Here is a 24,771-nt window from a genome sequence, read left to right as displayed (position 1 = left end):
GCTCCCCACAGCAGGATCCCGTCTTCTACCGTCATCTGCTCTCTCCTGCTCCAGTATGGGAGGAACTGTGGATGGACCGGTCTTTCCAGCTGCTCTGTTAGCACCAGGTGATTTACCTTCACCAATACATGGTCTTTCTGCATCCATGGCGTATATTGTGTGCATCCACTGGAAGGGTATCCGGAAAGTTTAATGTCATCACTGTCTCCTCCATTCTGGGTACCAATGGTGGTGTGTCCGGTAACAGTAGTTGACTTAAGGCATCGGCATTTGCCACTCTAATCCCTGGTTGGTGTTCCAATAGATACTGATATGCCGCCAGCAATAATGCCCAACGCTGGATCCGGTCTGACGCTAATCAGCAGCACCTCTTTGTCTTCCTTCAGTGGACCCAGCAAAGGTTTAATGATCTGTTACGAATGTAAATTTTCAGAACATAAGAACATAAGAAATAGGAGCAGGAGTAGGCCATCTAGCCCTTCGAGCCTGCCCCGCCATTCAATAAGATCATGGCTGATCTGAAGTGGATCAGTTCCACTTTCCCGCCCTCCCCCCATAACCCTTAATTCCCTTGTCTGTCAAAAACCTATCTACCCATGTCTTAAATATATTTAACAAGGTAGCCTCCACCACTTCAACGGGCAGAGAATTCCAGAGATTCACCACCCTTTGAGTGAAGAAGTTCCTCCTCAACTCCGTTCTAAACTGCTCCCCCCTTATCTTGAGTCTGTGCCCTCTAGTCCTACTGTCCTTTCTGAGCGGGAAGAATCTCTCTACCTCTACCCTGTCCATCCCTTTCATTATCTTATACATCTCTATAAGATCCCCCCTCATCCTTCTAAACTCCAACGAGTACAGACCCAGTCTATTTAATCTCTCTTCATAGTCCAATCCCCTCATCTCCGGTATCAGCCTAGTGAACCTCCTCTGCACTCCTTCCAAGGCCAAAATATCCTTGCGTAAGTGCGGCGACCAAAACTGCACACAGTACTCCAGCTGCGGCCTCACCAGTGCCCTGTACAGTTGCAGCAAGACCTCCCTACTTTTATATTCTATCTCCCTCGCCATAAAGGCCAGCATTCCATTCGCCTTCTTGATCACCTGCTGCACCTGCAAACTGGGTTTTTGCGACTCATGTACAAGGACCCCCAGGCCCCTCTGCACCGTAGCATGCTGCAGCTTTTCTCCCTTTAAATAGTAATCCCTCCTACTATTATTTCTGCCAAAGTGGATAACCTCACACTTGCTGACATTGTACTCCATCTGCCAGGTCCTCGCCCACTCGCTCAGCCTATCCAGATCCCTCTGCAGACTTTCCACACCCTCCGCACAATTTGCTTTTCCAATCATCTTCGTGTCATCAGCAAATTTCGTTACCCTACACTCAGCCCCCTCCTCCAGATCATCTATATAAATGGTAAATAGTTGAGGCCCCAGCACCGATCCCTGCGGCACCCCACTAGTCACCAACCGTCAATCCGAATAGCACCCATTGATACCAACTCTCTGCCTCCTATTAGACAACCAATCCTCCATCCACGCTAACACCTTACCCCCAATTCCGTGCACCCTAACCTTCTGAAGCAACCTTTTGTGAGGCACCTTATCAAACACCTTTTGAAAATCTAAAAACACCACATCCACCGGTTCCCCTCTGTCTACCACACTAGTCACATCCTCATAGAAATCCAATAAATTCATCAAACACGACTTCCCCTTAATGAATCCGTGCTGCGTCTGCTCCATCAAACCACTCCTTTCCAGGTGCCTCGCTATTTCTTCTTTGATGACGGATTCAAGCATTTTTCCAACAACAGACGTTAAACTAACCAGCCTATAATTCCCTGCCTTTTGTCTGCTACCTTTTTTAAACAGCGGCGTAACATTAGCCGTTTTCCAATCTTCCGGCACTTCCCCGGAATCCAGCGAATTTTGGTAAATAATCACTGAGGCATCCACTATCACCTCCACCATTTCCTTCAGAATCCTGGGATGCATTCCATCCGGTCCTGGGGACTTGTCCACCATCAGTCCCACTAGTCTGTCGCCCATTCTATTCACCCATGTAAATACTGGTGAAATTTTTTGACTGTGAAGACTGCCAGTCTTTCCTTTCCAGTCTGGACATATCTTCACTTTACCATTGCCAGGGTCCTGGAGGCATACGCTATTGGTCAGTCTTGTCCATTCTGCCACCTGTGTGCCAGGAATGTGCTAACTCTATATAGGGACGCATCATAGGTCCGTACCAATTCCTTATCATAATGTATCAATATATTTTCAGATGAGTGTTGCTGTTTAATTTTCTTGAAGGCCCTGTCATGGTGGGCCAACCATTCCCAAGCTTGTCTCTTTTTTAGCAACTGGTAGAGGGGTTCCAAAAATGGAGGCCCTATTCTGTATGAATTTCTCATAGTATGTTAGTCCTAAAAATGACCATAGCGCCTGGATGGTTGTGGGAGCCGAGGCGAATTTTGTCACTCAGACCCGATCCTCCAGAGGATGTAGGCCCGACTTATCCACTTTGTATCTGAGAAATATTATTAGTGGTGCTAAAGAGATGCATTTCTCCCTTCTCAAATGCACTCGCGCTGCTGCAAATCTCTTGAGAACTTCATCCAGATTCTGCAGATGTTCTGCCCTTGTTTTACCTGTAATGAGGACATCGTCTAGGTAAATGACAACCTGTGGCAACCCCTGCAGGATGCTCTCCATGGTCCTCTATGGCACAAACTGAAAAATCAAAAGGCAATCTTTTATACTGGAAGAAGCCTTTCAGCGTGTTTATCGTGGTGAATTTTTGCGCATCCTCGTCCAGCCGTGGTTGCAGGTCCTCTTTTAAAGGTCAAGCCAAATAAACAAACTCAAATTAAATTAGGACAAAGTAAAAGGGGCAGCTCCCCAAAAAGAAGGGACAGCCCGAACAAAAACAAACTACAAAGGAAACTTAAGAAACATCAAATTAAAATGTGATTATTTGGGTCAGTAATGCACCCCATCCCCTGCGGTGCCCAACCTTGTATGACCATGTCCAGTTTTGTGAATAGAAGTCCTGCCAACTTTGTGTACAGGTCCTCAATCCTGGGAATTAGGTATTTGTTTAGCTGAGTGTAACGATTTATCATCTGTTTGAAATCGCCGCAAAGGTGCACCGAGCCATCCCGCTTTAAGATAGGAACCACCCATTCCGTGAACTGGATTGGTTTTATTATTCCCTCGTGCAGTAATTTTTTGCTTTAAGCATCAACCTTTTCCCCCGAACACAAAAGGTACTGGTCGGGCTTTGCAAAAAATTTTGGAACAAGCTCCGGGTCAACATGCAATTTTGCCTTGACTCCTTTAATTGTTCCTAGGCCTTCCCAAAAAATCTCCGGATATTTATTCAGGGCCTCACTCAGGCGACCATTTTCCAGCTGGAAGATATTTGTCCAATCTAGCTGGATCTCTTTTAACCGATTTCACCCTAATAGGTCCCAAACCTTCCACTACCATTAACGACAGCCTAACTAATTGCTTCCCATAAGCAACTGGCACAAGGGTTGAACCCATTACTTTCAGTGGTTCCCCTGTATAGGTCCTCAGACTTGCCAAAGTTTTGGTCAGGACTAAGGGTTGGAGTCCAGTGCATACCTTGTTAAACACTGTCTCCCCTTCGACCTCCATTAAAATTGGATGTCCATTCAGTCTCACTGACAATTTGATGGATTCTGATTTTGTCAACGCACCTAGTTGCTCCTCGTCAGAGATAGGGAGGGATTCCAGGTTATGCATTCTCCTGTCCCTTTTCCGCCATGTTGGTTCAGGAGACTGTGCGTCCTGACTCTGGCAACCATCGCAGTGTTGTATTGGGTGGGGCGCTACAGGAACTGCTGTCACTCTGGGCTTAATCTGATCTTGTCAAGGTGCAGTTCTATAGGTAGACTTGGGCTCCCTCATAGCTGAATCCTTCCAGAGGGCCGCTATGTAGTTGTTTCTCCCCACAGATGCTGCCTGACCTGCCGATTATTCCCAGCATTTTTTTTAATAAATAAAGAACTTTAGCTTGTTCTTGGAAACAGACACCAATCAGACATTTTCCTTTCAGTTTCTTATCAACATCTTGGGCACAAGTTACACACGATTTCCCATCAAACTTTAATAGATCATAAAATGTGTATGAAGTGCATCCTCATTTCCTGTAGAAATTCCCATTGGGTGAAGTTCCCCAGTGGATGTCACTCTATGGAAGGATCTTCCCCCACTATATCGGGGACCTGTGGTGGAGGATGCTGAACCCTCCAATGTACAATCGTAGGTTGTACTGGTTCATAGGATCCCAAGAGTGCCCTTCTTGCAACCTTGCGGAGTTCGTGGACCATGTTTATGTGAGAAGTTTTAGGCTGCACAACTTTTTCAGTTTTCTAAAAAACCTTTTATTGAAGTTTTGTTTGCACTTCAGTTCCACACCCATGTGGAGGGAGGGATAGGGAAGAAGTGAACCTGCTCCTGGGTCTGGCGAGACATGGCATTTACAGATCCAAGCAATGGGCGCTCGACGGGGTCGTCCAACCCAACTGTCTGCCCCTCTACTGTGGCTATATTCACAGCCAGCTGTCCCTGGAAAGGGAGCATGCGGTGTTCAAGGGCACTACTGATGCCTTCCATGCCTGTTGGGTACCACAGGGACTGGGGTGTATTATTGATGTGGCGATACCAGCGTTGGACTGGGGTAAACACAGTAAGAAGTCTCACAACACCAGGTTAAAGTCCAGCAGGTTTATTTGGTAGCAAAAGCCACTAGCTTTCGGAGTACTGCCCCTTCATCAGGTAAGTGGGAGTTCTATTCACAAACAGGGCATATAAAGATACAAACTCAATTTATAAAATAATGATTGGAATGTGAGTCTTTACAGGTAATCAAGTCTTAAAGGTACAGACAATATGCGTGGAGTGAGCATTAAGCATAGGCTAAAGAGATGTGTATAGTCTCCAGACAGGACAGTTAGTGAGATTTTGCAAGCCCAGGCAAGTCATGGGGATTACAGACAGTGTGACATGAACCCAATCTTGGTACATACCCACCTGACAAAGGAACAGCCTGTTGGACTTTACCCTGGTGTTGTGAGACATCTTACTGTGTTTACCCCAGTCCAACACCAGCATCTCCACATCATGTTTGATGGGGACAGTGTAGAGGGAATCTGATTGTACATAGACCCACTGTGTGACAGTAATGGGAGGGTTTGTAGCTGAGACAGGGCTGGCAATAAACAATGACACATCTGCTAAAGTTTTATTGCGAAGATCAAGGGGTAAAGTAAACATGTGTCCTTATCTTTATCTCCAGGATTGACCTGATTTGAGAAGAAGAAGGGTTTTGGGGAGACCTGTGAATAGAATGGCTGTCAAGTGAAAAAGCAAAATCCCAAACACAAAACTGTGACATTTTAAACATCTTGTGGGTTTGAGATTTTCACTGGCTGATTTCAGTGACTGAGGTTCCTGCCCTCCTCACCTTAACCTGATTCCTCTGTTAACAGCATCTTCTGGAGAGGGAAAAGATGAAAATGGCAAAAATAAAGATTTCCAGATATTTGTTGGGATTCCGTTATGATCTTTATCCCAATATCACAGGGCATGTTAATTGTATATTCACTGGGTTTGAATTCTGGTACTGGGTATTAACTGGGGATTTACCTATGCTCATAGAATATACATTGAGCAGGTCGGTGGTATATGTCTGCAATCTATAGCTCTGTAAGTAAATAGTTTTATATATAGGAGCAGACTGAATGTGGATGTTGAGATTGTAGGTAGGTACACAATATGTAATACGTTTCTCTGTAAATAAAAGCTTGTAAATGTATATCTCACATGCTAGTGCAGACTTGATGGGCCGAAGGGCCTCTTCTGCACTTTGAGATTCTGTAATTAGGCTCCTCACCACCACTTGGCTATCTGAACCTCCTGAGGAGGGATTCTGATCAATATCAATAACAGATCATCATGAAAGAAATCATTAACCCCGCTTCTCTCTCCACAGAGGATGCCTGACCTTTTCAGCATTTCCAACATTTTCAGTTTTATTTGTGACAACCACTCAGTCACCCAAGGTTAGAATCAAACATCTGTCCATGGTGCTGTGAGGCAGCAGTGCTGCCCCTAAGGAAAGATCACTGGCCAGTAGAGGGAGTGATCTTTCTTTCCATATATTCTGCTTCATATTAGAACATAGAACATTACAGCGCAGTACGGGCCTTTTAGCCCTTGATGTTACGCCAACCTTCAGCCCTCGAGGTTGGCGCAACATTGTGGGCCGAAGGGCCTGTACTGCGCTGTAATGTTCTATGTTCAAATACTAGTACATGAAGCAGAATTTTTTTTAAACTTTATTCCAATCCAATCCAATTAAATCCAATTCAGAGTCCCAACAAGTTGGGACATTCCCGATCCAAGCTGACAGGACAGGGCTCTCACCACCCGTCCTGGGCTCAATCTACATGATCCAAGCTGATTGGAGCAGGGATAGCTCCTTCTCCAAGGCTTGATTTCATTTGCATCTTAGCCCAAAGGCTGAGATGCTGCTTTAAAAAATTGCTTCAAACGAAGCTGAAATGTAACCTAATGACTTCAACCAAGTGCAGCGTGTCGACACTACACTCGATCTTAGTCAAAAGGCCAAGAATGAGGCAGAATTCTTTTCTTTCCAAAAATATACTTTATTCATAAAAATCTCAAATAAACCATTGCAAATCTACATGTCTTTGAATTGCAAACAGTGCAGAATTAAACCTTTTTACAGTTCTATACAAATTACAGTCATAACATTTCAAACCTTAAAAATATATACATGCCTCAGAATTTACTGCTGATCACAGAGGTTTCTCTGTGTACCTTCTGGAAGAAGAAACGCGAACACTTTTCGTCCTGCTCCACGGAGCGGACCCTGGACCGAAAGATGACCTTGGCTGCCTCCGAGGCAAAGAGCGAGGTTTGCTGGCTCTTCACCTCCTGGAGCTCCTCCCTGACATTAACCCCCATCAACTGCAGTTGGAGTAGTTCCTGCGTGCTTTTCTGGAGTCGGGACATGTCCCCCCATCTCTCCCTGACCTTCTGAACTCCTTTGTGAATGAAGAACCTTTTGAAGTTGTCTTTGGTGGTTTCCCACCAGACCGATGGATACTCAAAGAAGGGTTTGATGGTTCTCCAACCCTGGTAAACCCTCCTGGGTTCCTCGAGGTTCTCTGGGGTCAACAGTTCTACGTTCAGCTTCCAGGACCCCCTGCCCACTCTCTGGTTTCCCTCCAGCTGACAGTCAGCCAGCAGGAGGCAGTGGTCAGAGAAGAACACCGGCCTGACGTCGGTGGGCCTGAGTCAATCCTGGAGTGGACAGCCCCGTCTGGCCGTGACCACGTGTACCTGTGCTGCCCTCCGTCTGCTGGGTTGCTGAAGATGTCGAGCAGCTTGGCATCTTTGACCGTCTCCAGCAGGGCTCTGGACGTAGCGTCCAGTTTGTTTTCAGCCCCGCTGGATCGGTGGGCCTTGTCGATGATACAATTGAAATCCCCACCCAGAATGACCGGCCTGGAGGTGGTGAGCAGCAGTGGCAGCTGCTCAAAAACCACCAGCCACTCGGTTTTGACGGCAGGGACATACACATTCATCAGTCTGAGAGGGCAGCTTTTGTACGTGACGTCTGCTACGAGGAGGCATCCCCCCTCACCACCTCCCTAACTTCGGAGGTGGTAAAGCCACCTCCCCACAGCAGGATGCCTCGGCCCGAGGAACGGCAGTCGTTCCCACCTGACCAGATGGACGGTCCGTGGGACCAACACCTGTAGCTGCTGAGGTGAGGTATCCCACACTCCTGTAACTGCTGAGGTGAGGTATCCCACACTCCTGTAACTGCTGAGGTGAGGTATCCCACACTCCTGTAGCTGCCGAGGTGAGGTATCCCACACTCCTGTAGCTGCTGAGGTGAGGTATCCCACACTCCTGTAGCTGCTGAGGTGAGGTATCCCACACTCCTGTAACTGCTGAGGTGAGGTATCCCACACTCCTGTAACTGCTGAGGTGAGGTATCCCACACTCCTGTAACTGCTGAGGTGAGGTATCCCACACTCCTGTAACTGCTGAGGTGAGGTATCCCACACTCCTGTAACTGCTGAGGTGAGGTATCCCACACTCCTGTAACTGCTGAGGTGAGGTATCCCACACTCCTGTAGCTGCTGAGGTGAGGTATCCCACACTCCTGTAACTGCTGAGGTGAGGTATCCCACACTCCTGTAGCTGCTGAGGTGAGGTATCCCACACTCCTGTAACTGCTGAGGTGAGGTATCCCACACTCCTGTAACTGCTGAGGTGAGGTATCCCACACTCCTGTAGCTGCTGAGGTGAGGTATCCCACACTCCTGTAGCTGCCGAGGTGAGGTATCCCACACTCCTGTAACTGCTGAGGTGAGGTATCCCACACTCCTGTAACTGCTGAGGTGAGGTATCCCACACTCCTGTAACTGCCGAGGTGAGGTATCCCACACTCCTGTAACTGCTGAGGTGAGGTATCCCACACTCCTGTAGCTGCCGAGGTGAGGTATCCCACACTCCTGTAACTGCTGAGGTGAGGTATCCCACACTCCTGTAGCTGCTGAGGTGAGGTATCCCACACTCCTGTAACTGCTGAGGTGAGGTATCCCACACTCCTGTAGCTGCTGAGGTGAGGTATCCCACACTCCTGTAACTGCTGAGGTGAGGTATCCCACACTCCTGTAGCTGCTGAGGTGAGGTATCCCACACTCCTGTAGCTGCCGAGGTGAGGTATCCCACACTCCTGTAACTGCTGAGGTGAGGTATCCCACACTCCTGTAGCTGCTGAGGTGAGGTATCCCACACTCCTGTAGCTGCTGAGGTGAGGTATCCCACACTCCTGTAGCTGCCGAGGTGAGGTATCCCACACTCCTGTAGCTGCCGAGGTGAGGTATCCCACACTCCTGTAGCTGCTGAGGTGAGGTATCCCACACTCCTGTAACTGCCGAGGTGAGGTATCCCACACTCCTGTAACTGCTGAGGTGAGGTATCCCACACTCCTGTAACTGCTGAGGTGAGGTATCCCACACTCCTGTAGCTGCCGAGGTGTGGTATCCCACACTCCTGTAACTGCTGAGGTGAGGTATCCCACACTCCTGTAGCTGCTGAGGTGAGGTATCCCACACTCCTGTAGCTGCCGAGGTGAGGTATCCCACACTCCTGTAACTGCTGAGGTGAGGTATCCCACACTCCTGTAACTGCCGAGGTGAGGTATCCCACACTCCTGTAACTGCTGAGGTGAGGTATCCCACACTCCTGTAACTGCTGAGGTGAGGTATCCCACACTCCTGTAACTGCTGAGGTGAGGTATCCCACACTCCTGTAACTGCTGAGGTGAGGTATCCCACACTCCTGTAACTGCTGAGGTGAGGTATCCCACACTCCTGTAGGAAGGTCAGCCTTGACACTGGCCAGGTAGGATAAGGTCGCTGCACATCTCAAACCCTTTTTAATGCTGCGTACATTTATAGTGGTAAAGTTTAAAGCCATTTTAACAATGTAAAGGATTTGTCAGTTCTTGTCCACACGCTCTCAGTGTCACATCCCTGTGACGTTGATGAAACTCTGCAGAGCTGCAGGGTTGAGGTAGCAGACCGACCCTGGCTCAGATCCCTGATAGCTGTGATGTTGTGCTGCCCTCGGTTGGTGCCGGGGTTGCAGGTTGGTCTCCACGTTGGACGTTGTTAGTGTCCTTGTTCCTGCTCTGCAGGCTCAGGATAGCCTGGGCAGCACTGGTGCCTCCATCGCCTGGATGGACCCCGTCTGTTACCATGTCGGTGGTGGTTAGTGACTGCTGTGGTTCCCGGGTCGCTTTTACACTGAGCCGTTTGACGTTTCATCGTCTGCCAGCTTTCTTTTCCTCATCTGTGTGCAGATGCACTGTGTGCAGTTTTGGGCGCCGCACCTGCGCAAAGATATTTTGGCCTTGGAGGGAGTGCAGAGGAGGTTTTCTAGGCTGATACCAGAGTTGAGGGGGTTGAACTATGAGGAGAGGCTGAATAAACTAGGCTTGTACTCGTTAGAGTTTAGAAGAATGAGGGGAGATCTCATTGAGACGTATAAGATGATGAATGGGATGGATAGGATAGAGGTGGAAAGACTCTTCCCGCTCAGAAAGGACAGTAGGACTAGGGGGCACAGCCTCAAGATAAAGGGGGGGCGGTTTAGAACGGAGTTGAGGAGGAACTTCTTCACTCAAAGGGTGGTGAATCTCTGGAATTCTCTGCCCGTTGAAGTGGTGGAGGCTGCCTCGCTAAATATTTTTAAGACGCGGGTTGATGGGTTTTTGATAAGCGAGGGGATTAAGGGTTATGGGGAGAGGGCGGGAAAGTGGAACTGAGCAGCGACAGATCAGCCATGATCTTATTGAATGGCGGGGCAGGCTCGAAGGGCTAGATGGCCTACTCCTGCTCCTACTTCTTATGTTCTTATGTTCTTATCTGAGGACACATCACCATTGGAGGCTCGAGCTACCACGGATTTCCTTTTCCGGTTGTTTCTCCTTGACCTTGTGTCCTGCCAGGGGTTCTCGGGGCCTGCTTCCTCTTGCTCCATGTCCTCTGCTGTTGGTGGTACGGATGTGTCATCCTGCTGCATTGGGGGGTCCACCCCTGCTTCAGAAGCTTTCTCTGGGTCAGCTTCTTTTGTGGAGGATTTCTTGCTTCCTGAGGCGGTACGAGCATTTGCCTTCCTTGCTTTGCCTCTGGTAATCTGGGCATAGGTGACTTTCCACTTGGGGCAGGTTCTGTAAACATGGCCAGCCTCCCCATACAGGTTGCACCATTTGCTGTCTTTGCAGTCATTGGTCGCATGTCCCTCCTTCAGGCAGTTTCTACAGAAGGTGGTGCTGCAGCTTGAGGCAAGATGGCCGGTTTTGCCGCAGATGTGACACACTCGCCGCTGCCCCGTGTAGTACAGGAAGCCTCGATTCCCTCCGATGGCAAAATTGGAGGGTGGGTGTAGGAGGCCTCCCTTGGGTTCAGCCTTCAGAGTGACTTTCACCTGTCTTTGACAGGTCCAGATCCCATACTTACCCATGACGTCCACACTCTCTCCCTTCACCTCCAGGAACCTGGAGAGGAACGTCAGCACGTCTTCCGCTGGGACGTAGGGATTACACACCTGAAATGTGATAACCCGGTTCCGCTGGGACGTAGGGGTTATACATCTGGAATGTGATAACCCGGTTCCGCTGGGATGTAGGGATTATACACCTGGAATGTGATAACCCGGTTCCGCTGGGACGTAGGGATTATACACCTGGAACGTGATAACCCGGTTCCGCTGGGACGTAGGGATTATACACCTGGAATGTGATAACCCGGTTCCGCTGGGACGTAGGGATTATACACCTGGAACGTGATAACCCGGTTCCGCTGGGACGTAGGGATTATACACCTGGAATGTGATAACCCGGTTCCGCTGGGACGTAGGGATTATACACCTGGAATGTGATAACCCGGTTCCGCTGGGATGTAGGGGTTATACACCTGGAACGTGATAACCCGGTTCCGCTGGGACGTAGGGATTATACACCTGGAATGTGATAACCCGGTTCCGCTGGGACGTAGGGCTTATACACCTGGAATGTGATAACCCGGTTCCGCTGGGATGTAGGGGTTATACACCTGGAACGTGATAACCCGGTTCCGCTGGGACGTAGGGATTATACACCTGGAATGTGATAACCCGGTTCCGCTGGGACGTAGGGATTATACACCTGGAACGTGATAACCCGGTTCCGCTGGGACGTAGGGATTATACACCTGGAATGTGATAACCCGGTTCCGCTGGGACGTAGGGATTATACACCTGGAATGTGATAACCCGGTTCCGCTGGGATGTAGGGATTATACACCTGGAATGTGATAACCCGGTTCCGCTGGGACGTAGGGATTATACACCTGGAATGTGATAACCCGGTTCCGCTGGGACGTAGGGATTATACACCTGGAACGTGATAACCCGGTTCCGCTGGGATGTAGGGATTATACACCTGGAACGTGATAACCCGGTTCCGCTGGGACGTAGGGATTATACACCTGGAACGTGATAACCCGGTTCCGCTGGGATGTAGGGATTATACACCTGGAATGTGATAACCCGGTTCCGCTGGGACGTAGGGATTATACACCTGGAATGTGATAACCCGGTTCTGCTGGGACGTAGGGATTATACACCTGGAATGTGATAACCCGGTTCCGCTGGGACGTAGGGGTTATACACCTGGAACGTGATAACCCGGTTCCCCTGGGACGTAGGGGTTATACACCTGGAACGTGATAACCCGGTTCCCCTGGGACGTAGGGGTTATACACCTGGAATGTGATAACCCGGTTCCGCTGGGATGTAGGGATTATACACCTGGAATGTGATAACCCGGTTCCGCTGGGACATAGGGATTATACACCTGGAATGTGATAACCCGGTTCCGCTGGGATGTAGGGATTATACACCTGGAATGTGATAACCCGGTTCCGCTGGGACGTAGGGATTATACACCTGGAACGTGATAACCCGGTTCCACTGGGATGTAGGGATTATACACCTGGAACGTGATAACCCGGTTCTGCTGGGACGTAGGGATTATACACCTGGAATGTGATAACCCGGTTCCGCTGGGATGTAGGGATTATACACCTGGAACGTGATAACCCGGTTCCGCTGGGACGTAGGGATTATACACCTGGAATGTGATAACCCGGTTCCGCTGGGACAGCACGGTGAACAGGGGCTCTGCTGTCAGGATAGAGAGGGACCCCTCTTTGCCTTTCTCCTTCAGGACTGTCAGGAACATGAGGCATCCTGACAGGCTCCTGAAACTGACATCCACGTCGGGCTGGTTGCTGTATTCAGCCACACCGTAGATGTCTGCTGTTTGGAATCCACAGCACTCGAACAATACCTTCTTGACAAGGTAGTCACGGCCCACAGGCCAGCCTTCTCCTAAAGGCTTCACCCGGATGGTATTGGGCAGTCCCTGGCCTGTAGCTCTCGGAGCAGCTGTAGCCATAGCCATAGCTTGAACACACTGAGTCTCACTGTACCAGCGTTAGGTCCAAGCTAGAGGCTTGGAACCAGCATGAAGATCCACCAATAACAGCAGAGTCCCAGTGTTGTAGACGGTCAATCGCTCTGATGTCTGGAATCTGTTCTGATAAGAACGGATTTCTCTCGGAAAAAACTATAGAAATGATCCCTAAAGGTATAGTCCTGGGCGAACCACCTGCTTGATCATAGTTTCACCCCTGCCACCTAAGAGAATGAAGCAGAATTTTTTTTAAACTTTATTCCAATCCAATCAAATCAAATTAAAGCCAATTCAGAGTCCCAACAAGTTGAGACATTCCCGATCCAAGCTGACAGGACAGGGCTCTCACTTCCTGTCTTAGACTTGATCTACATGATCCAAGCTGATTGGAGTTGGCATAGTTCCTCCTCCAAGGCTTCATCTCATTTGCATCTTAGCCCAAAGGCCGAGATGCTGCTTTTAAAAATTACTTCAAATGGAGCTGAAATGTAACCCAATGACTTCAACTAAATGCAGCATGTTGATACTACACTTGATCTTAGCCAAATGTTATGTTCTGATCTCAACCAGGATCTTAGGTTAGAATGAAGCAGAATATATATAAAGAAACAACGCTCCCTCTACTGGCCAGAGATGCTGGCATTGGACCAGGGTAAACATGGTAAGAAATCTCACAACACCAGGTTAAAGTCCAACAGGTTTATTTGGTAGCAAATGCCACTAGCTTTAGGAGTGCTATCCCTTCGTCAGGTGACCTGACAAAAGGTCAGAGCCCCGAAAGCTAGTGGCTTTTGCTACCAAATAAACCTGTTGGAATTTAACCTGGTGTTGTGAGATTTCTTACTGTGTTCACAGCACCATGGACAGATGTTTGATTCTAACCTTGAGTGACTGTGTGGAGTTTGCACTTTCTCCCTGTTTCTGAGTGAGTTTCCTCTGGGTTTTCCGATTTCCTCCCACATTCCAAAGATGTGCGGGTTAGGTGGATTGGCCATGCTAAATTGCCCTTTAGTGTCCTCAGATGTGCAGGTTAGGTAGATTAACCTTGGGAAATGTGAGAGGTTACGGGGCTAGGATAGGGAGGGTGCGACTGGGTAGTATGCTCTTTTGGAGAGTCGATGCAGACTCGATGGGCCGAATGGCCTCCTGTACTGTAGGGATTATATTCTATGGATCAGAATGGAGGAGGGTCTTTCAGCTGAGAGTATGCATTAGACATGGGGGAGAGCAGGAGGGACTGGAAACAGTAAAGCACCAACAAGAGACCGTTTAGTTCAATACCTCTTCACCTTCAAAAATCTTCATCCTACTGCTAATCTCTCTCAAATAAAACAATTCAAGGATCATTTAGAGAAGTTGCGAGCAGGCTGCTATTTCACCCAGAAATTGGAGGAAATCTGATGAAGGAAATCTGAATTTCTGATTGGTTTATTAACGCTAAACTACATGTCAATTACAGAGTGATATTTCAGTGAAGTGAGTGAGGTAGTAACTTGACTTCAGATAGATACTGGCAGCAAACTGAGAGGAGCTGGGGTCAGAATTAGGAGAAACAAGAGGATTACAATGGAAATTGGGACATACTTTATTGTCATGCTGCTGGTTTTGATTCATGGAGCCTGGGCTGTGAAATGTGAGTTATGCCACTGTAAATAGTTTATAAATATTAATCTCTGATCTTACTGGATTCCGTGTGATGTTATTCCAGGATGTGTTAATTGTATATTAACTGGATGTTTAATTAAGTTCTGATACTGGGGATTTACCTGTGGTCATAATATACACTGAATAGGTAGGTGGTATTTGTCTGTAATCTATAGTTCTGTAAATAAATAGTTGTATATATAGCAGCAAACTGATGTGGTTGTTGGTATTGTAGGTGGATACACAAATGCAATGTGTGTCTCTGTAAATGAAAGCTTGTAATAAATAATAATTCTGTTTCAATTCTACCCTTCACCACCTGGCAATCTGAATTATAATCTGCACAGTGTGTGTTACATTTATTTTGTATTTCAACACGCACAACTTGCATTTATACAGTGCCTTTTACATAGCAAAATGTCTGAAAATGGCATTTCACTGGAGTTTAATCAGACAAAACTTGATTTCAATGGACTCTGTGTGATGTTATTCCAGGAAGTGTTAATTGTACATTAATTGGATGTTTAATTAAATTCTGGTACTGGGGATTTACCTGTACTCATAATATCCATTGAGCAGGAAGCAGGTATATTTCTGTAATTTATGGTCCTGTTAATAAATAGTTTTATATATAGCAGCAGACTGATATGTTGTTGGTATTGTAGATGAGGACATGAAATGTAATGTGTGTTCCTGTAAATAAAAGCTTGTAAGTGAATAATAATTAGGCTTCAATTCTATCCTTCACCACCTGATGATCTGAATTATAATCTGTATACTGTGTGTTACATTTATTCTGTATTTCAACAAGCACAACTTGCATTTATATAGTGCCTTTTACAGAACAAAATGTCTGAAAATGGCACTTCACTGGAGTTTAATCAGACAAAACTTGAGAGAATCCAAGAAGGAATCACTGTAAGGGATGACTTGCTTGGTGAAATAACCGATTACAAATAAGTCTCTGAAAGGGGGGAGAGTGAGGTGGAGTGTTCAGGAAAAGAATTCAGAGTTTAGGATCGAGGCAACTGAAACCATTTCCTCCATTGGTAAGAGACCAGAGCTGGAGGAATACAGAGTAATCGGAGGATTGTAAAACTGGAGGAGGTTACAGAGACCTGGGAAAGTAAGGACACAAACAAATTTCAACATGATAAGAATATTAAACTTGAGGCATTGTCAGATTGTGAGTGAATACAGATCATTGAGCACAGAAACAGGACTGGGTGTGAGTATGGATGTAAGTAGCAAAGCTTTGGATGATTTCAAGTTAATGAAGAACAAAGAACAACACAGTACGGGAAACAGGCCCTTCGGCCCAACGAGCCCGCGCCCCCATTCTAACATTATGAGTGCCCTCCTCTACCCATGACCTTTGTCTTCACCTATTGGGGAAGATTGAGGGAAGACTAATTTAGGGACAATTTGTTACACTAATCAGCCTAAGAGCACGTTTTTGGGATGTGGGAGGAAACCGGAGCACCCGGAGAAAGCCCACGCAATCACGGGGAGAATGTGCAAACTCCCACAGGCACTGACCCAAATCCATGTCTCTGCACAGCAAACAGTGATAGTCACCGAGCTGTCATGTTGACTGAGCACCATGGACAGATGTTTGATTCTAACCTTGAGTGACTGTGTGGAGTTTGCACTTTCTCCCTGTTTCTGAGTGAGTTTCCTCCGGGTGCTCCGATTTCCTCCCACATTCCAAAGATGTGCGGGTTAGGTGGATTGGCCATGCTAAATTGCCCTTTAGTGTCCTCAGATGTGCAGGTTAGGTAGATTAACCTTGGGAAATGTGAGAGGTTACGGGGCTAGGATAGGGAGGGTGGGACTGGGTAGTATGTTCTTTTGGAGAGTCGGTGCAGGCTCGATGGGCCAGTCAAGGGTGAAAGATAGGTGATTAGTTCAGGAAGCAATAGAACTGTTGAATCAAAGGGTAACTGGTGCATGGAGAAGGGATTCAGCAACAGATAGCATGAAGCATGAGATTTCACAGAGGTTAAAGTAGGCAATCTCAGTGGTGGAGGGACAAAACTCACCTCTGGGTCATCTGGTCACCGAGGTTATAAGCAGACTGGTTCAATCTCAGTGAGTGACCAGGGAGGGAAATGGAATGGTTACCTGGAGACTAAAGACAATGGTTTGATCTTCTGAATATTTATTCGGAAGGTATTTCTGCTCACTATCACTGGATATTGGACAATGTGACAAATCAGATAGTGGGGGGGTCAGAAATGTGATGGGGAGGCAGAGCTGGGTGTTATTAACATACAGGCGGAAACTCAATGCAGAGTTTTGGATGGTGTCACTGAGGAGCAGAGCTTGGAGGTGAAACAGGAGACAGACAAGAATAAATCCCATAGAATTACACAGAATATTACAGCACGGAATCCAGGTATTCCAGCAAACCGGAATAATCCAGTGTTTATATTCCACCTCAGATCAATCTCCTCATCCCAAATCCCTTTTCCATCATGTCCATATCTAACTTCCCTGAAATACATCCACACCACTCACTACAGCCACACCTTAGATAACAGTGAGAGCAGAGAGAGAGTCAATGAGGGGTCTCTGACCACAGTTAAATATAGAACTGGCTGAGAGCAGTCACACCCAGCTGGGTGACAGTGGGGAGCTATTGGAGGAGGATGGTGTGGTGTTAATCAATCATGGATTGAGAAGGTGAGCTGGGGGGGGTCAGGAACCCCACAGAGAACAGAAGCACCGAGAAGGATGAGGAAGTTCATTTTTGTCACAGTCAAATACGATATTGTTTGTGGACTTTGATAAGAATAATTTCAGTACTGTGAGAGAACCCGATTGGAAAAGGGTCAGGAGGGTGTTTTTGATGATATAATTTAAATAGAGAAGGATAACATCTGGAGAGAGTGAACGGTGAACAATATCGGTGAACACGGGGAGCAGGAGGGGAAGTTGGGTGATTCAGTGAGAATAAGGTCGAGGGAACAGGATAAGATGAGCTCAGAGAGGGCACGAGGGGAGATAGGAGAGAAGATGTGAATTCAGGGCTCAGCCAGGAGGGAATATTACTGGAAGTTTATCCGGGCAGGCTAGTGAAAGGGAAGGAAGTGGCAGAGGCAGCTGGTGGGAAGGTAATAATCTTAGTGACAAAGAAATCCATAAACTCCTCTCACTTGTTGGAGGTGAGGGGGAGGAGACTTGGGAATGGGGGTTGGGGGGGGCTGACAGGGTTAAGAAGTTTGCAGCAGGAAAAAAGAAGCTTGAAGATACATTTACAATTAGACTCAGGCAGAAGTGAAACAGTTTGGAGTAGTTAGGAGATTGGGGTGGGGACGGGGTGGGGAATTGGAAATCTGGGCAGATTCAGGAGGAGAAACAATGGAGGGTGTTGGGAGACTGTGGGGGGAGGGGGATGGGGTGGGGGAGGGGTTATGCAGTGGGAGGAGGGGTATAAGGTGGGGGTGGGATGGGGAGAGGTGTGTCCAGAGTTGTAACATCAGTGGAGTTGTTGGGGGGAGGGGACAGAGAGGTTAGAACTGCAGGGGGCTGAAGGTTGGGTTTTAAGGGAGTTGGGAAGTTGAGTGGAAAATTGACAAGTAGGTGGGAATGGGAGGGAGACTGGAAAATGCTGTAAGGATTGGACACAGCAGTTTCCATGGACATGGGAGCAATGAAAACAACAAATAAAAGGTCAGTGGAAATGGGACAGAGAAAAACAGCCATTAAGGGAGAGAGACAAAAAAATGTGAGAACAGGAGAGTCAGAGAGGAGAAGAGGGCAAAGGGAAGAGGAGAGACAGAGAGAGGAGCAGAGTAAACAGGAGAGAGGGAGAGACAGAGGAGCAGAGAACAAAGGGGGAGAGGGAGGGACAGTGGGAGAGGAGTATATAGTTAAGTGGAGACCAGGAGAGACACAAAGATCTGGAAGAATCAGTGAATTATCCTAAGTGGCTGAAGGAGTCCCGATCAGGAGGTGTTAATGTGGGACGTGTACAATCTACACACTGAAATATCGCTGCCCTCAGTGTGTCAGGAACAAATCTGTGGAGTTGTAATAACAATTTGAGATCCTTGAAAGCCTGGAGTCTTTGCTTGGCCTGAAGATGTCAGAATCACCATGGAAATCCTTGACCCATCATTTCTGTGAAAAGGTCAAACGGGGTCATCAGCTTGCCACATCTGTCCTGATATTGGCCGCTACAGTAAGCTGCAAATATTACTCTTTACTCATTGACTCAAATGCTGGGCATGATTTTACCACTACACTACTCTGGTCGAATAGCTTAGTAGGGTTGGAAATATAAGCAGGAAACTAGGGGTGGGATTCTCCCAAGGAAATTCCAAGTTTGAATTTGCATAAAACTGGAGTAAATCACACTGGCTTTATCAGCGGGATTTTCAAAATGAATCTCCCACACTGCACCACAGAGTGCACCAGCGTGAATCACACTAAAAATCCAGGGTGGACCGATTCCTGCTGGAGAGGCCAGCAGCTTAGCACTGAATGGGCTACTGCATCGATTTGTCAGTGCCAAGATTGGCACAAGCACAGTAGCCCTCACTGTTAGCCTCCCAATCGCTGTCCAGCCCTACAACCCAGCATCACTGGCCTTGTGCACCCTCACCACCCAATCACTGGCCTCCCAGGTGTGGCTGGCCCAGCTTCACCCCATTCCCACTCCCAGCCCGTTTCGATTTACCCCCACTCCCCACATCGGCAGCTGATCACCCAACCCCACTCCGCCATCGGCAGCCCCGACTCTCCCCGCCCCCACCTACAGTCCTGACACCACCCCATAGCCCCGGGCCCCCCGGCATGCAGACCCCACCTCCCCATCCCGATGTCCAGCCCCCATCACTGGCTCCCTCCCTCTGTCACTGATCCCATTACAGAGTGTCAGTGGGACCCCCACACCCACCGATCTCCTCTATGAGGCCTTGCCCCAATGGACCCCACCCCATCTGGCTTCACCCTCTTGGTGCTGCCCAAAGCCATGTGGGCAGTGCCAATGTGCCTCCTGGGCATTGCCACTTTGTCCTTCCAGCAGTGCCAAGGAGCCAGGCTGGCACTGCCAGATTGGCAATGCTCAGGGGGAGCCCCCATTACCCTTGACCTCCTGGGGGCCTCCATGGTCCCCCTTCTGTCTAACAGACTTCCACATTGACTTTATAAACCCATCCTTGGACATATAATACTATGCCTTTAAGAAATATATTTTTATCGTGTTTGTATTTTTATCATGTTTTTTGTAAGGGGTAATGTTTAAAATTCAGCTGTTTGATTTGATACCAATTTGTCTGCACCTGGCAGCTCACACGCTGAGAATGCAGGTTAATGGTTGATTTTAGCTCGGGATGTGTTTGTTTTAATCTAAATTAATGCATTTTGTTTATTTTGGTTTTTCTTCTAGGGTTTCTGAGTAAGGTTTCGATTAGACTGATTGACAGTGGGGTCAGGCCGCCAGCTCCCGGCAAGTGGGGAGCTGTTGTAAATCCTGCTGGAGTGAAACAGTCCTGGCAGCGAGTGGGGGGAGAGGTTAGCGGGCCCAGAGACTTCAGTCCCAGGCCCACTAATCATATATAAATTGAATTGAAATCAGTATTATCATAATTTATTCAGCTCCACGCTGGTTTCTGTAGTGCTGATGAGACAGGAAATCTGGTGGGCATAGAACCATGGTACCCAGCAGGAAGCCCACTACACGGCCTCCATTTGAGACTCCCAGTCCATGGACTGGGAAAATCGCCCCTTAAAATTCAAATTCCTGTCCAATGGTTAGCAGGCTGCAAAACTCTCGGGCCTTTTTATTTGCGTTATTTTGCCAGGGAACAGTGATAGGCTGATTTAAATCTGCATTTCCTCATTTAAATCCTTTTAGCAAGCTCCAGATGCTATTGTCTGGACACACTTGGCTCTCCAACCTTGCCGGTGGAGGTTCATTCCTTGGGGATCACAGCTGGTACCCAGAACAGAGACCAGACTTCATGGCCCCCTGGGGAGATTGGAGCCATTGACACCACCTGGGGTGGGGAGGGGCTGGGGGGCAGTGCCACTTGGGCACAGGCAGCCTGGCACACTGGCAGTGTCCAAAGGGTGAGTCCTGAGGGGGCAGGTCCTCACCAGGGCAGGGCTAGACAGGGGCAGAGACAGGTGAGGGAAGCAGAGAAAAGGGGGATCCCTGCATCGGGGGGGGGGGGGCGTTAATGTTGGGATCAGCCATCATAGGTCGATGCTGACAAGCGGAGATCAAGGCCAGCCATTGAGAGGCCAGTGGTCAGGGGGGGCGGAGAGTGGATGTGACCCCCCTGAGCACTCTGCTGCAGGCCTCTCCAATGGGTTTAGGCTCTGTCACTCCCCACTACTGGCGTGAATCACCTGGCGGCCTCTACATTGCCGAGTGCCGTAAATTCATGAAACTCAGCTCACCCAAAAAAAACAGGCACGTAAACCTCCCGTGTTCCCGCTTTGATTTTTAGATACTTTGATTTTTTGGTGGAAAATTGCCCTCTCCCATGTAAGATTTCCCTGTGCAAGCACATCACTCAACAGATCAAAGCAACCAAATTCTAAACCTTCAATGAAGTGTTGTGGAGTAGTCATTCCCACAAAGGTGTTTGTGTATACACTCGATCTGCCGTGGGCATGTCTGGATCTACAGCTGCCTTTCTTTTCACACACATGTCCATGTGTTGCAAGGCACTGGTGCTTTAAATCAGCTTAACAACGTTCCCAATGTCAAACATTACCTTAGGGCACTCACCATTGTTCAAGATGGTTTATTCATTGTGTGCAGGATGAGGGAATGTATTATCATTCCATGTACTGTTCTGGAAAGCCTTATACTGACCCTCCACCTAAACCTGATTCTCCCATCATGTCATCTGCTCTGACTGATCACCCATCAATGTTTCTATGTGCTCGATATGGCTTCTTCCATTGAATGGGTTATGGATAGGTGTCATATTCATGCTGGTCTCCAGACCATACCACATACTATTGTACCTCAGTCTCAGACATTCCAGAGGTGCTTGGAATCTTATTGCCGCTGAAGCAATGGCTCATTTTGGTTGTACGAGAGTATCTCACTTACAACATTGTCAATGAACAATGCAACCTGGGAGGAATGCTCTCCTCTATCTGTGCACTGGGTTTCATTCATTGGATGATCTGGGGACACACGGTGCTTCAGGAACCCCACATTGCGATTGAGTTTGGGAAACCAGAGAACCTCAATGAGAACCCAATAGCAGAGACGGTGGTATGGGAACTGGAAGACAAGCCTCTATGTCAAGAATGGAGGTCCTATTACACCTTTGGCTCTGCCTACCTCCACTGCTCAGCTCAAATCCTTCCTCCATTCCCAAGGCCTTTCTGGAAGAGAATTATGGAATGAATTAAGTTTATCAATCCACAGATTTTCCTGTCCAGTGACAGGGTTATTAGGACTCAGCATCAGCTCTCACTGATCAGAAATCTAAGGTCCATTCTAGGAGTGCACCCAGCACTCACCTCAGTTAATGTTAATGATTTGGTCTACCTTCATACTGGCCACAACAAGTCACAGGCCCATCAATGCTATTTGGCTACTTCTGCCGATGATGTCTGGGTTAATATGCACAAGTTTACTAGTTCCCAGCCACATAGCACAACTTATCAAGACAAGAGATCTGAATGTTCCCTCCTTCCTGCACTTTCTCTGTGATCGGCTTTATTTCTGACTATACCAGCCATAGTGAAAACTCCCCAGGCCTGTCCTATGAATGTCTGACATACTGACTGACCTTCTACACTTTCCACAGCTCCAGTGCTGTCAACTATAGGGCCAACTATGTAAGCTTCACAGCCTACAGTAGATCCCTAGATTGTGTCCAGTCAACTGACTTTGGGACAGCATCTCAATACAGAGATGCTGATACCTGGTCTGGTTATTATCACTTATCCAGTTTTCTGGTCCCCAACACAGGCCTTGATCTAATGTAGCCATCTGATTCAATCTTGCAGCCCTAGCCCAGGCTCCTGACCCTATAACACTGGAGTTTCACATCTAGCAAACCACCTATCATCTCCCAAGGGTGGTGTAGTTGTATTGTCTGGACTAGTAATCCCACAGACCCAGGGTAATGCAGATAATAAATTCAATTCAATAAAAAAAATCTGGAATTAAAAGTGTAATGGTGACCATAAACCATTGCCCAAGTCACTTACATCCTAAATCCTACCATTTGGTGACTAGGTAAGGACAGTGTTGTCATTGAGTCTCAAATGGCCTCGCAAGACACTCAGTTGTATCCATCCACAGAAAGTCTACCAACTGGAATGAAACTGGACCTAGGCACCAGAAATGACAATGACAACAAACATCTGTGGGCCTGTGCCAAAGCTGGGAGAGCTGTCTCACAGAATAGTCATACTCATAGAATCATAGATGATGTGCCAGCACGCACCCAGTAGAGCTAGCAGCACAGGGTATACTTCAGGAGGAAGTTGTCAAGTTTAACCGTGTGCCATGAGATCAGACTGAATGGACTCCATGAGGTGCCATGGCATAAGGTCAAACATGGGGAAGGAAAGTGCATGCTGTTGCCACATATATCACCCCCACCTCCAGCTGATGAATCAGTACTCCTCCATGGTGGTAAGGGTGTAGAATATGGTTTGGTAGCACCATGATACTCCGAAAGACTAGATCTTCAGCAGCTGCTGAAGGAAATAACAAGAGGGAAAAACATACCTGACCTCATCCTCACCAACCTGCCTGCCACAGACGCATCTTCCCTGACAGTATTGGTAAGAGTGACCACTGCACAGTCCTTGTGGAGACAAAGTAACATCTTCATATCATCATGTTGTGTGGCACTACCGCTGTTCTAAATGGGTTAGACTTCAAACAGGTTTAGCAACTCAAGACAGGGTAACTGCAACATCCAGCCATGAATGGTGGTGAACAATTAAACAACTCACTGGAGAAGGAGAAGGCTCCACAAAGGAGCCCAGCACATCAGTGCAAAATTTAACACTGAAGCATTTGCAACAGTCTTCAGCCAGAAGAGCAGAGTGGATGATCCATCTCGGCCTCCTCCAGTGGTCCCCAACATTACAGAGGTGAGTCTCCGGTCAATTTGATTCACATTATGTGATATCAAGAAATGGCTGAAGGTACTGGATACTGCAAAGGTTATGGACCATATTCTGGCAAACGATCTGTGCTCCAGAACTTACCACACCCTAGCTAAAGTGTTCCAGTACAGTTACAATACTGTCATCTACCCAACAATGTGGAAAATTGCCCAGGTATGTCCCGTACACAAAAAACAGGACAAATCCAACCGGTTATCATGCTATCAGTCTATTCTCGATCATCAGTAAAGTGATGAAAGTGATCATCGACAGTGCTATCAAGCAGCACCTGCTTAACAATAAAGTCACCAAAATCCCAGGTGACCACAGGCTGTGACTGGTGGTAATTTAATCTGAGGATCACCACACATTAGGCGAGGGGCAAGGTTGTAAAGGTGGGGCCTTCTTGAATAACCTCAGCCATTACAGGAATTGAACCCACTCCGTTGGTGTCGCTTTGCATCACAAATCAGCTTCCAGCCAACTGAACTAAAGTGACCTCCTCAGCTCAGCAATAAGCTGCTCACTGATGCTCAGTTTGGGATCCTCCAGGATCACTCAACTCTTGACCTCATTACAGCCTTGGTTCAAACATGGACAAAAGAGCTGAATTCATAAGTGAGGTGAGAATGACTGCCCGTGACATCAAGGCTGCATTTGACTGAGTGTGGCATCAAACTGGAGTCAATGGGAATCAGGGGGAAAACCCTCTGTTGATTATAGTTATTGGCACAAAGGAAGATGGTTATGGCAGTTGGAAGTTAATCATCTCAATCCCAAGATCTCTCCACAGGAGTCCCTCAGGGTAGTTCCTAGACCCAAAAATCTTCAGCTGCTTCATTAATGACCTTCCCTCTGTCATAAGATTAGAAGTGGGGGTGTTTGCCGATGATTTCACCACGTCAGCACCATTTGTGACTCCTCAGTAACTG

The 24,771-nt window shown here is 47.6% G+C and overlaps 2 protein-coding genes across 2 annotated transcripts in view; both read left to right on the top strand.

Annotated features, from left to right (window-relative positions):
• The window catches only part of LOC145348093 (H-2 class II histocompatibility antigen, E-S beta chain-like), a 231,901-nt gene that overhangs the window by 76,608 nt on the left and 130,522 nt on the right, over positions 1-24,771 (top strand). The window lies entirely within an intron of this gene.
• The window catches only part of LOC145348095 (H-2 class II histocompatibility antigen, A-U alpha chain-like), a 68,643-nt gene continuing 58,476 nt past the window's right edge, over positions 14,605-24,771 (top strand). The window contains exon 1 of the mRNA XM_080196237.1: positions 14,605-14,726. Within this exon, the coding sequence (XP_080052363.1) occupies positions 14,660-14,726 (67 nt within the window). The 5' untranslated portion in view covers positions 14,605-14,659. The remainder of the gene's footprint in view (positions 14,727-24,771) is intronic.

Source organism: Carcharhinus amblyrhynchos, chromosome 9 (genome assembly GCF_965287045.1).
Source record: "Carcharhinus amblyrhynchos chromosome 9, sCarAmb.v2.hapA, whole genome shotgun sequence".
NCBI classification, from domain to species: domain Eukaryota; kingdom Metazoa; phylum Chordata; class Chondrichthyes; order Carcharhiniformes; family Carcharhinidae; genus Carcharhinus; species Carcharhinus amblyrhynchos.
Note: the sequence above shows the minus strand (reverse complement) of the source record. Positions and strands in the feature narration are given on the sequence as shown.